Source organism: Anser cygnoides, chromosome 3 (assembly GCF_040182565.1).
Source record: "Anser cygnoides isolate HZ-2024a breed goose chromosome 3, Taihu_goose_T2T_genome, whole genome shotgun sequence".
NCBI lineage: Eukaryota > Metazoa > Chordata > Aves > Anseriformes > Anatidae > Anser > Anser cygnoides.
In genome coordinates this window covers 10,630,341-10,643,056 of record NC_089875.1, presented here as the reverse complement: position 1 = coordinate 10,643,056, position 12,716 = coordinate 10,630,341, and the positions used below count along the sequence as shown (strand labels likewise).

At 39.8% G+C, this 12,716-nt stretch overlaps 1 protein-coding gene across 1 annotated transcript in view; it reads left to right on the top strand.

Annotated features, from left to right (window-relative positions):
* XRN2 (5'-3' exoribonuclease 2) overlaps positions 1–12,706 on the top strand; it is a 51,410-nt gene extending 38,704 nt beyond the window's left edge. The window contains exons 28-30 of the mRNA XM_013191106.3: positions 1,924–1,984; positions 7,175–7,316; positions 11,898–12,706. Of these exons, the coding sequence (XP_013046560.2) occupies positions 1,924–1,984; positions 7,175–7,316; positions 11,898–11,960 (266 nt within the window). The 3' untranslated portion in view covers positions 11,961–12,706. The remainder of the gene's footprint in view (positions 1–1,923; positions 1,985–7,174; positions 7,317–11,897) is intronic.
* The last annotated feature ends 10 nt before the right edge of the window (positions 12,707–12,716 follow it).

The following is a 12,716-nucleotide window of genomic DNA, read 5'->3' as shown; positions in this document are numbered from 1 at the left end:
CCAAATCCCACTCCCACACTTATGATATTTGTAAACATTGATAAGTTCCCCTCTAAGTCTTCTTTTCTCAAGGCTGAACAGACCCAGGTCTCTCAGTCTTTCCTCATAGGGAAGAAAGAGATGGAAGGTTTTTGTATCTGAAAATGCTTTTAGCAGAGCTCAGTTCTGCTGCGTTGCATATTTTTGTGTGGTGCTGGTATCTGCAAAACTTTGAAATTATTAGAAATGAAAAGTCTTGCTGGGATATTTTTGGATTGAAGGGCGTGACACTCATGGGCTCTGCCAAATTTACAATTCTATGTAACAATTTTGGAAAGTCTTTATTGATTTCATCTTCACTATACTTTCTGTTTAAGCTTCAGGTTAAGGCTGTGTCTTAGTATCGGTCAGTGTGTGCGTGTATATTATATATAATAGATTTAAAAGAAGATGCATGCCACTCAGCAGGTGACTGTTCTATGGCCCAGGTGAGGGAGATTAGCTCCGGCTGGAGGCAGCCTGGGCAGGAGTGGTGGTGCTGCTGGGATCAGAACTTATTTCCACTGACAAAACTGTTATCTTCAATAGGGCCTGTCCACACTATATGCTGCACTCTCAAGTGCTGCCATGAAAGGTTTCTGTCCAGGTCAGACCATTAAAGCATGCAGACAGTCCAGCCAGAGTTAGGAGAGGGGCTCAGATTTTCCTCTATCCATTTTTCTCCCCGTTTCTTTCAAATTATTGCAAAGCTTTAGTGCACTTGAATATTGGCAGTTTAACAGGGTGTTACTGTCCCACCGTAGTGTGTCCATCAGACAACTTCTGGAACCAGCTGTTAAAATTAGGTCATACTTAAACACCATTGAAGATAATCAAAGGTGCCACTGAAACTGAAGCTTTTGATTGATACACAATTTGAGTGTTGTGAACTGACCAGGGAGCTATTGATTAGCTGTGTCTTTCATCCTGTTTACTGACCAGTTTATTTAGAGGAACAACAACCATTTAATTGCATGTCCTGTTAAAGCAATGTTGTTACTGCTACGCCTTTGTAAAGAGTTAGTTTGGGTAGAAGAAACAATTGAGAAGTGGGTGGTCCTTTTCACTGCAGTTTCTTAAAACTGCGGTGCTGTCTTTGGCCAAGTTTTTACCCAAAAGGATTTAACTTAGTCTAATTATATCATCTTAGAGATCACTAATAGTTTATAAGTTAACTTCGGTAACGATATATAATAATAATTGCATCTTCAATCTCTCATCTATATACAGCTCTAATATCTTGAAATTCTAAATATAAATATATGTATATTTAAACATGAATAAAGTGAAACTGCTCACATTATTACATCCTCTAGTTGTTCTTTTAGCTTATGGAATAACTTAACCTAGTCAGAGGGAACCTGTGAGCATTAAATATTTGTTGCTTACAAGCATGGAGTGTCCTCATGATAATACAGTGGTGGGTGGTTGTTTATATACATATCTATTTCTTTTCAGTATAGTGTAGTGATGAATATACTTCTGTGAAATGTAAATATTAAATTAAATCTTCAGTTCTTACAGTAACAGACATGGTTTTTGCATTTTGAAACATCCCAGACAGCACAGATACCTGCGGAGTGTCCAAGCATTAATCAATGATAGTTCTAGCAATTAAAATTATTTCTTCTTATATAACTTGAAGCTTTTTGAACGTATTAGAAAGGTCACCTTTTATTAATATTGAGCTTGTCACCAACCAGCATAAAGGGGCTCTGTCAAAATCAGCAGTAGTAACCAACGAAGATTTAGTGAAATGTGTTTTGTAGTGTATCTGTGCTTTTCTGTTCTGTTTGCCTTCTTAAAAGAAGTGCTATGGCATGTTTAAGTGATGGAGTGTGGAAATTGGAGCGCAGTTCTTCTAAATATACTTATTCTATTTTAACTTTTTGTTTTACCCTGTAGATCTTAGACCCCAAGACTCTTGGCGAGGCCCTACACCTTTGTTTCAACAGACACCACAAAGGTAAGGCAGGTGGGACTGGTGTTTGGTCAGATGTGGCTAGGAGTATGTGCTTGTTCCTGTCAGGCTTCACAACATTTTTACCTCTTTGTTTTGAACTTTGTTGTTTAAATTTGTTCAAATCAAGAGAGACAACAGATTTTTAAAGTTAATTAATGTCCCATGATTTATTTATGTTTTATGAGTGCACTGTGCAGTGTTCATCCTTTAAAAGGTTTGAGTACTTTGTATTAAAAAAGGAAGGCAAAAACACTTTCCATTAAAACTTAGACTTCAAAATTAACTTTACTGTTGGTGCTTTGGTACCGTTCTTGGTTCTTTGGCCTTTATCTTATTGAAGCTTTTGAGATACTATGAAATTGAACACAGAGAGCTTAAAACAGCATTAGATTTTGGACAGGCTAAACAAATTTCTTTTTAGGAGGGCTGTGGAACTTAATGAGGCATAACTAATGGTGTTCCACTTTTATCGTTTCTGTGCCGCAACCACAGCATTAGTACAGACTAGCCATTGATTCTTGCTACAAACCTCTTGAAGTCCTAATCAGCTTCTTTGGTGCAAGTTTTTCAGGCCTGACAAGCCTATTGTAGGGCAGTGTCACTGTAGGTCAGTAGTTATTAGTTGCCACTGAAAACAGTTTCTTTAACTACTTAAGACTGAACTGAATTAAATGCAGAAGGGACTCAGAGAAGGATTATGGAATCTGCGGTCCAATAAGTGCCATCGAATAGAAGGAATGTGACATGGTTTGATAATAAGGGATGTTTTACATGCGTTCCTTCATTGATAGGTTGTATGCCCTTAAGTCAGGCTGACTTTACAAACTTAACCGTACCTGTGAAAGCTATGAATAATTACATTTGTTTGCATTTATGGAAGAATGGGAGTATATGTGAGATCCTCGGAAGTTTCTGCTCTTAGGCAGAACTTTTTTCCTTTTTTTTTTCACGTTTTTATTTGCAAATGTTAACCATTGAAAATATCAGCTTTAGAAGAATTTATTGAGCCCTCTGCAGTCACACTTGTCATGGCAACCATTTTGATCCCTGTGGAAGTTCAGCTCCCTTGTCCTGTGCTATGTCAACGTGGCATATTGCATTATAATTGAATCTTGCATTAAGGACTTCAATATTAGTTTGTCCAGAAGAATTGTTATCCCCACACCTTACATAAGTACAGTTTGTATATTGCCATTTTGTGAAATACTGCTACAGTTCTGTAACTTGTGATTATTTTTTACAGTGCTATACTTCTGTCGTCGTATCAGGCTGTTTGTTTTCAGAAAGTAGAAGAGTTTCTTGGTTCACATACACATAATTCTTTTCTGACAAATTCTGTTGTTTCCCACACGAAACACATCTTTTTTGCTTTTATTTGCCATAGCGGTCTGTCTCTTCAGAATCTTGTCAGAGGATTCCTGCACTTGGTTCATGCTATAATATTGTTAGAAGTGATCACATGGTGTCCTGATACAACGTTTTTGCAGACGTATGGTGCTGCTTGGAGAACTTCATTCATGAGTTAGAATTACAGCAGCGTATTTACAATGCTTTCCCCTCCCTGTCTTGTATTTTGTTGCACCTCTGGTAGTTCAAGAAAAGCACTAACTTGCCAGTCTTAGTGCTGAGGATAAGTAATTCTGCCATAGTTTTGGAATGTATTTGATTTGGGGAAGGAGGATGTGCAAACAGATGCTTAGGGCTGACATTGAGTTAGTTGCCATACAGAGATAAGCATAGAGGTTTAAGCAAAAGTTTAAACACAAAGCTGCATCAGGGCTATCTATCTTTAAGAAAAAATGGTCAAACCTGTTGAACTCAGCCCACCCCAAAGAGTTTTTCAGTTTCACACTTAATTCCCTGGCAGTTGCCAGGCCAGCAGTGGGCTGTGTGGTGCTGCACAGCTGCTGTTGTGTGCACTGCTGGCCCCGAGGCCATTGCTGTGTGCTGCTGCTTCAGGTGCTCAAAAAGCAACCCGGAGCTGCACGGAATTTCTGTTCTCTGCCACTTTGACTCCCAGGAAGAAAGCAATGGAGGGAGAGGCCAGCCCCTGCTCCAGCCTTTTCAGATGAAGAGGGTTGACAGGAGGTTGCGATATCCTTGATCAAGCAAGGGATAAGCGAGGAGCCTGTCCCTGCCAGAAAAGCTTTGAGCCTTTGTCCTGTTTCTGGGATAGAGTATTGCGGCTGTGGCTAAACTGGTTCTTCTTTCTTAGGCCTGGGTGGAAAAAAAAAATCAGTAGTGTAAAGCTTTTTCTTCGTAATCCAGATGATCTTGTCTCCTTCATGAGATTTTCCTTTTCTTAAATTTAGGGATGCAATTCCGTGTATAGCAAGTTAAAATAAAATTGGTGAGTTGTTGTTGAACAGGACACCTTTCAGCATACTTGAAGGCAAACAGAAGGTTATTTTATATTCTTGCCTTCAGTTTTTGTATATTTGCTACCAGTTTTCCTTCCGAATTGTAAGGTTGTAATCTGGTGGTTAATCAAATCCTTTTGCCTGACATGTTCGTAGAAGAGAGCTCCTAGGAGGCTGAGGTTGTAACACAGATATGCTTTACTATATAAAGTTTACTTAAACTGTATTTTAGCTGTTCTGTCTGTATATGCATTAGTTTAATTATTAGTTGATGTAACTCTGGGCAGTACATTTGTGTAACTCTGCCAACGTGGATTCAGGTGATATTTCAAATAGCACAATTTTTTTGTTACCCACAAGGCACAGTGTTGCTGCGTACAAATCTCCACTCTCAGGTAACTTAAATCACTAATTAATGCATCGAATAGATGGACATGAAGTCAGTTGCTATGCGACCTGTAGTTTCCTGAGTTGTTTACCAGATGATAATCTAAAATTTTGATTTATAAAAATAGGATATAGCTCAGTGAATTAAGAGCAGCAGAAAGGTGTAATCTGCTTTTCTGGCTTTAAGATCAGAATATGTACTGCACCTTTTTTTTTCCTACTAGGTTTATCCCCTGGAACATGTAGTAGTTCTAATTGATCATCGCCAACTTCAGCGCCCTCCTCAAGAGGGCCTTGAGACTAAAATGCTAAATATACTGACTTTTCACTAAAAATCACTTTGTAAAAATGAAATGTTTAAACTCTACACAAAATGCATATTAATGTCAAATTATTTTTTTTTTTAAATTTCCCATTCCAGGCATATAATAAAAGTTTTTGCCTGATAATTTTCAGGGCTGAAGGTATTTATCATAAAGACATTGGCAAAGTTGTAGAAACTGATGAATGACTGTTGATGAACATCTAGAACTGGGGTTGTGTAGGTAATTCAATAGACTTTTTCTTAAGGCTGAGCAGTATATTCTTCCTGAAGAGCCTGCTGTCTTCTATGAATAATGAAAAAATATTAATATTCAAAACAATCAAAAGGAATATCTTACATACAATACTGATTTTGAGTGGCCTCTGAAAGTATAATATGCTGTTAAGTTCAAATATAATATTGCTCTTTCTAATGCATGACTCAGATAACATCATGCATTTCTAAACATCTCTGAAACTAAAAATAAAACTGCACACTTCCATATTGCCGTTTAGCTTTTGTGTGAGTTCATTTTTAGTACATTTGTGGCCCATCGTGTTTACCAGTTTCATATTTATCAGGTTAGACCAGTGCTTTTATAAGCAGGTATCATTTGTTTCATTTTGGGAGATGGTAGGGGGAGGTGTGTTTTGGTGGTTTTTTTTGTTTGTGTTTTTTTTGTTTTGTTTTTTTCAATTCAAATTTTAGCTCCATTCCATTTGGTGAAATTTGTTGCTCCCTCACTTGCCCAAAGCTGCGTTTGCTTGCCATGGTGCAGCTGGCTACAACTACTGCCTCGGTCAGCCTTTTTTCCTGAGGTTATACCTCTTCCTTGATCTGTGTGTGTGTTTGAAAGTAGAGATCAAACTCAGCCTCTGGGTAAGGTTGTTTGTCCGAAGCTACAGTCCCACCAATTTACTCAAACAAATCTAGGGAAGGATTCTTCGAAGACAAGCAAAGTAACTCTCAGTTAGAAGTGCAGCAGGTAAATATGAAACGCAGTGCTCATGCTCAGTGTGTTCCCATTCCTGTCTCTCAGCAGGCTATCCACACACTGTTCAACAGGCTCTCTTAAACGGGGGTCAAAAAAGATTAACCGTTTTGACTAGCCAATATTTGTCCATTACAACAATATATTCTACTGCAAAGCATAACTGCTATGAATTCCATAAGGAATTGTACCCTCACCAGTGCTTAGCTTTAAAGACTATATCATGGCTATATCATTTTTCTAAATATTTTTAATCAAACAACGATTTGATGTATTATACCTGTTGCTTTATAATTGTAATGTTAGAATAGGTACTTGAAGGCAATTAAAACATTTCTTGCTGTTAGTAATCTGGGATGGCAAACTAGGTTATAATGGATGTTGAATTTGCGTTCCCATATAAACTGTACACCAAATGTCAGTCAGTCCATGCCAATTAGTGCTTATGTTGCTAGGTCACCATGGTCAATTGAAAACGGCATCAATAGAACTTGAAAAGGTTTCTTCCCGATCAGACCTTCTGACATATTGAGCAGAATAATGGATGGGAAAAAGCAGCCAAGGCCCCTACCCTAGATTCAGAATACTCGCAGTAAGAATTCATTTGCAACCTGCAATTAACTAGAAAGAATGGACTCCCAGAAAGAGTCTGGACATTTAGAAAAGAAAGCCTCATTCTCCTGTATTGCACATGTTTACTCTTTGGATGGTGTGTTACGTTTAGCTAACTTGATGATATCTGGGTTTTAATCGACATTCAAGATCACTGCAGATGAACTGGCAAATTTGCCTCTAAAATAAAAGATGGACAGAATCCTTTCAAGGAATTTGAAAAATATCTGGGTTGTAAAATTGAGTTTGCCGCTTATGGTAATGCATGGTTCTGTAACTTCTGAGCTGTGGTGAAGGAAGCAGTGAGTAAATGTGGCCGTTTCGTAAGAGAACCTCAAAAGTTTTTTTTTTCCCTATTTGTCTCCAATGATGTGGCCATCTGCAGTACCACTGCAGGCGTGGTTGGATGTGACAGAGTTCAACTCTGAGGCAAATGGCAGCATGCATCAAACTAGGACATAGAAATTTAGGTTTTGTAGTACGAAACTCTAACTCTGCGGGTTAAGCTCATGCTGCAGTGTGTTTCTTCTTTCTTACAGAACTGCTGGGGCTGCCCCTCTGCTTGCCTGGAACCGCATGCTGCCATCCCAAAGTCAGTACCAGCCAGGTCAGTACCAAGGGCTGGGTGGACCAATGAGTTACCCGCAGAGACCTGAAGATCGAATGGACAGGGGAAGACAGGTATGAAAATGTTGCCTGATTTTTCCTTGTTTTGCTCTCCTCCTGAGTAGCACTTCCTTGCTGTGTGGCGGAAGGGTGCGAGTGCAGCATAGGTGGGCCTTCCTGAGCTGGGTTTAGTCTGGTAGCTGTGTCACCAGCGCAAGTACTGACAAATAAGCTCCCCTCCTTGTCCGGCCCCTCTGTGGGTGCTTGTGGCAAAAGGCCCATGCCATCGTTGTGCTGCCGCTGCATTTCATTAAAACCAGATCAAACGTGTTACCAAATCATACACCTCTTGCTGCTTGAGAAAATATAAGCTGGCTTTATCCTTTTTGAAAAACTGTTTAAATGTTAGACTCTCCTAGCCAGAGAGATAAACATGACTGTGAGAGTACACATGAAAATAGCTTTGCATGGTTAAATGAAAACAAGCAAACACAGTAGGAGAACCTCAGCCAAAATTATAGGTAGCTTTGTCATCAGTTCCTGAAAATGCAACAGAATGAAAATACTTAAAAGCAGCAGCTTCTTTTGCTTATGTGATATTTCTTGTGTGCGTATGTTCCCAGTAAAAGCATAATTTGCATATACTTGTGTGCTAGAAACTTTGGTATTACCATGCTATTTTCTAGTTTTAAATAAATTTCAGATATTTATATTAAACTTCATATTCTGTTGATGTTTTTGTAAATCAGAATTATTACTCAGCTGTGGGAAGGTCACTGACCAGTAGTGGGGGAAGAGAAAGAAGAGCACTCAGCTGCTTGCTTACAGCACTATTTCCCAGTCTTTATATGGAAACTGAGGCACGAGCAACTCGAAATTCGCTTTCTGTTGGGACCTGGTTCTTTGGCTACCTCTCATAAACATGCTCCAGACAAGTCACTTTTTAGTTATATGATCTTAGTTTTCTTTTTCATCATCCCAGTCTGCAAACACGTGTTATGCAGTGTGATGCAGAGTCAGATCTGGTGTTTGATTTCTCAAGTTTTCTCCTATTTTTCCATGCTACTGGAAGCATATTTTCATGTAGGTCTAAATTCTGTCCTGCAGTGTGTGTTGGATAACATCCCAGTCTCCATTGCTTATGCAGCAGGGGCTGCAAGCACAGTCCATTTAAAATGTAATGTCACACAGCACACTGAAGTCTTACAACATTTTTACCGCTTTTGATTCGTTGTCCACTTCATGTTTTTACTTTTCTGACTGGGAGACTCGGGTAGCATGACCTATCACCACCACTTTGGCACCATGACATTGTTACAGTCTGGGTTTTGTAAGGCAGCTAATGTAAAAAGACAGGTACTGTCGAACCCAGTTTGTAGCAGAAGAGCCTTTGGCCTTTGCCGAGGAAGCTTTCTGCAGAGTGCCATGTGCTTCTGTGTCTGGTGCAGCTCGTCAGGACGGCAGCCCAGCAGAAGCAGCCTGCGAACCGCTAATACCATTCTCAGCATTGTCTGCTGGCTGCCGGATTACATGTTGCTGCTGAAAAGATCTATAGCCAGCAAGCAGCCTGCCCCAGTGCTCCCAACTCTTAAACTCTTGTTCGGCTCAGCCCTTGTTAGCAGCGGTGAGATTCCCTCCTTCCTCCCTCCCCAACTCCTATCCTGAAGCATTTTTAGCACCACAGAGGCTTTTAAGACTGGAGTAAGGCTTGTCTCCAGCTCATTCAGTTGTGATACTGGTGTTGCAGCAGGAAACGAGAGGCAAGTATACCATGCGCTCTTGCTTCAAGTATGCTGGGGAGGTATTGGCAGTTCAAATCCTTCCTCTTGCTGTAAGCAAAATTAGGCAGGGTGGGTTATGATCACTAAGCCTTAGTGGGGAAATGGTGCTCTAGGCAGGGGTTGAATCCTGGTTGTGTTCCCAACTTGCCCCCAGCAGTTTTTCGCAGTATATTTGAAATTTGGATAAGGTGTATTGAGAGGATCAGTTTTCAAAAATCTTTCTTTTTGAGTTACCCTGGTTTAGTCAAAACACTGGAGACAAAGAAATAAATTCATAGTTGCTTTAATACCTAATAGGGGCTGCTGTAATACTGTAGAAAAATGAAGGGAAGATTACACTGGTGGATTCCAGGTGGTATTTAATCAGGGCTGGAAAATAGGCACTTGAAAAGTCTGTCTGCTACAACATACCACCCTGCTCCTTCATCCTAAGTAGAGTAGATGGGTATTTTGGGGAAAGAAATCAGCACTGAAGCTAGTTTGTTTCTGACCTTAAATCTTTGTGAATAACAGTTGCAGCTGGACGAAGCAAAAGTGTACAGGAATTGCCTTAGAGGAAGGCTTGCAGCATGGGCGTGGGGAGGGCACCCGGCTAGTCCCGCCTGGAAGGGCATCTTGCAGCGGAGACCTCGGGGCACCCGGGCATCTGCAGCCCGCGGGACTGACCAAGCTGGCCGTGGCATGCAGCTTTCACCCACACAGCTGTCTAGGGGCTTGCCACCCGAATGATTAAGTAGGAAGCATGATGCTGGTAATACTGTAGCTCTGCCCAAAATGTAATTCACCTGTCGTTAGCATGGGATGCATCTGCTGGATCGTATTTTGAAGTTACAGCTGCATGGTTTTATTTGTATTCGTGGTGTGATGGTTATTAAGGAAAAGTATTTCTGGCCAAGTGAATTTGGTTCCTTAAAAAATAAATAAATTATTAGCAATTATGTTGCTTTCCAGCTTCTTTCGATCTCCTTTTTAATTTTTGTTGCTAGTACTTTTTATGTTATTTTAAAACTAACTTTCAGAAGTCATTATTTCCTTGGGGCTGACAGCAATGGAGTAAAATTAGAAGCTACCTGAAAGGGTTTAGGGTGCAAAACCAATAATGGAATCTAGCATTGCTGCCTGTAAATTTCAAAGCTTTTAAAGCCTTGAAAAGGGATTCAAGTGGAAGTGGTGACACATAGCAGCATAAATAATTATCTTTGGTCCCTTTCACCTCTGAATTCTTTTTTACAGCATACAGAACATGGCCTGAAGAGGTTAATAAATGCGCTGCTATAAAGTGCTTACAAAATTAATGCAACTGCCATGGATATAGGCTGCTCAGTGGTAGTGTGTGTTTGTTGGTGTCTCTGAGGTGTTCCAGAGAAATAAAGAATAAATCTGATTGTGTCGCTCAGATGTTTGACATCGTGATTTTAGTCCGTAATAATACATAACTGAGTGCCCCGATAAATTCCTTGTGTAGCTGGTACAAGCGCTCCTATGCTGCACTTCTGTGCACATGCTGGCAGGGATCTCTGCTGCTCATGCAACTGCAAGGATTATTCAAGGGTTACAGTCTACTTGGTTTTTAACTGATTACAATTAAAACCAAACCAACCATCTTCCTGTGAGTGGAAGCAATATCTTCTGTGCCTCTCTTCTGAGATTCTGTTAAGAATGGGGTGTAAAAAATGGTTTTCTGTTGAGAAAGTCCTTTTTGATTGCCTGATGCAAACATGCTGCAGCTCACCTTGCTGTCACTGGTTTGCTCACCGTCTTGCCAGTTTCAGCAGTTGTCTCTCTGCCCCCATAGGGCTGGGCAGGGTGAAGATGGATTTCTCTTTTAAAGCAGGGAGTGAAGCCCTCTTCACCACCCCTGGCCATGCCCCGTCACACCGTGTCCTCCCGCCAGAAAAACAAAAACTCTATAGCTGTTGTCAGCAGAACGAACTTTCTGGTCTCTGCAACAGATCAGGTTTTAAAATCATTTGAAGTGTTTCAAGGGGACATTTTTTTTTTTTATGAAAATTTCCAACAGTTTTTTACGCTGGATAGTTGTAAATCAGAATGCTGTCAGATCTAAATTTAAATAGAAAAATGTGTCTAATGTGCAGTAATTTCCAATGCGACATTTTGGGATAATTCACCTAGAACTTAAAATGAGTGAGTGCTAAAAAATACTGCTTCTTTAACAAAAACAGTTTCTCCTTTTCATAAAGATACCTATCAGTAATAACGTCTGACTTGTTTTAGCATAGGATTGCTTACAACTAAAACAAAAAATGAGTAGTCAAGGGAATTTTTTTTTCTCTACAAAATAATAAAAATAAACCTGCCTAATCCTGCTGACAGCATACAGGCATCACTGGTAATTTAGTTCAGAAAAACTACACTTAGACTGTTAGTCTTTGTAAAGAAAAAGTGCATATGCTGCAAAACCCACATTTCTGTAGGATTTAAAAATTGGCATTTCAGATCTGCCCATCAGGTGTGGTTTTTGTATGTTTTTTTTTTTTTTCCCCAGTTTTGTACCTTTTTGTTCCCAGTATTGCTGAAAGCCAGGAGTACGCAGTGGTGTTGTAGCTTGGAAGGAGCCTGTCCTCGGTGCTGTCTTGTGATGGTTTTATTTCTTATTTAGAAACTGTGCTGCTCCCACGGCACAGATGTAAGCGCGGGGTTGGTGCTGTCCAGAGCTGCTTTCCGTTAGTGGAAGTTAAAGCCTGTGCTTTCAGGAGTGTCTGGAAGCGCTGTGAAGAGATGGTCAGCTCCATCAGCGATACCTTTCTGTGTAAAGGATGCATTGTTTCATTTTTGTATGGCGCCTGAAGCTCGGCTAACTTGTTTACTATGATGTTAATCCAAAAAATAAATGCTTGCTTTTGTTTGTTTGTAGGCATATGGCCCCGGGAGGCCCTACCCGCTGCCACCTCCCTCAGGAAGATACAGCTGGAATTAGCTCTTGACTTTTTTTTTTTTAAGTATATAAAATGTCTGTTGTTTTTGTTCTTTTATTAATTGGGAGGGGGGGGAATGGAATCCTTAAACATCCCTGTAGTTTTTAAACTATGATACTTGTTTTAAACCTGCACATTTCTTACTGAACTGATTACTTCGAGGGGCGGTGGGCAGGAGCTGTGTCGCTTTGAAATAGTGTATTGCAAAATACGAGTAAACTAGATTTGCTAATTTGCTTGTGAGACATTTGATGAGGTAGGAGTGCTGTTTTGTCTTTATTACGTGTACAAGCTGTGCTTAGCTATGCCTGTCAATTTGAACTCCAAACATCCTTTACTTCACACATAAGAGCCTGAAACCAGACACAGAGTTTTAAAGAATGCACAGAAATCGGATTTTATTAACTCTAAGAAGACACAGCAGGCAGTCTGGGGAGCACAATGTTTAAAGACACGTCTGTCAGTATTCCTTGTAAGATGCTTCTTTGAATTCCTCACAAAAAGAAGAGATTTTTGGACTTGGAAGTGAAAACATTTCAACTTTTACAACTTGTGCCTGTTTTTGACTTTGTTATTGTAAGATAAACAAGCACGGAAGGTGTATTTGTTTGTTTTGATAAATAATTTAAAATCGCTCCCAAGTATGGAGTTTCCATTCATTTTTAGTACTCTTTCTAGGGGTTTTCCATGTGAGTGTACCAACTCAGTAAATATTTTTATTTGCTTTATAAAGTGGCTTTTGAAATTCTCAGCTGTAT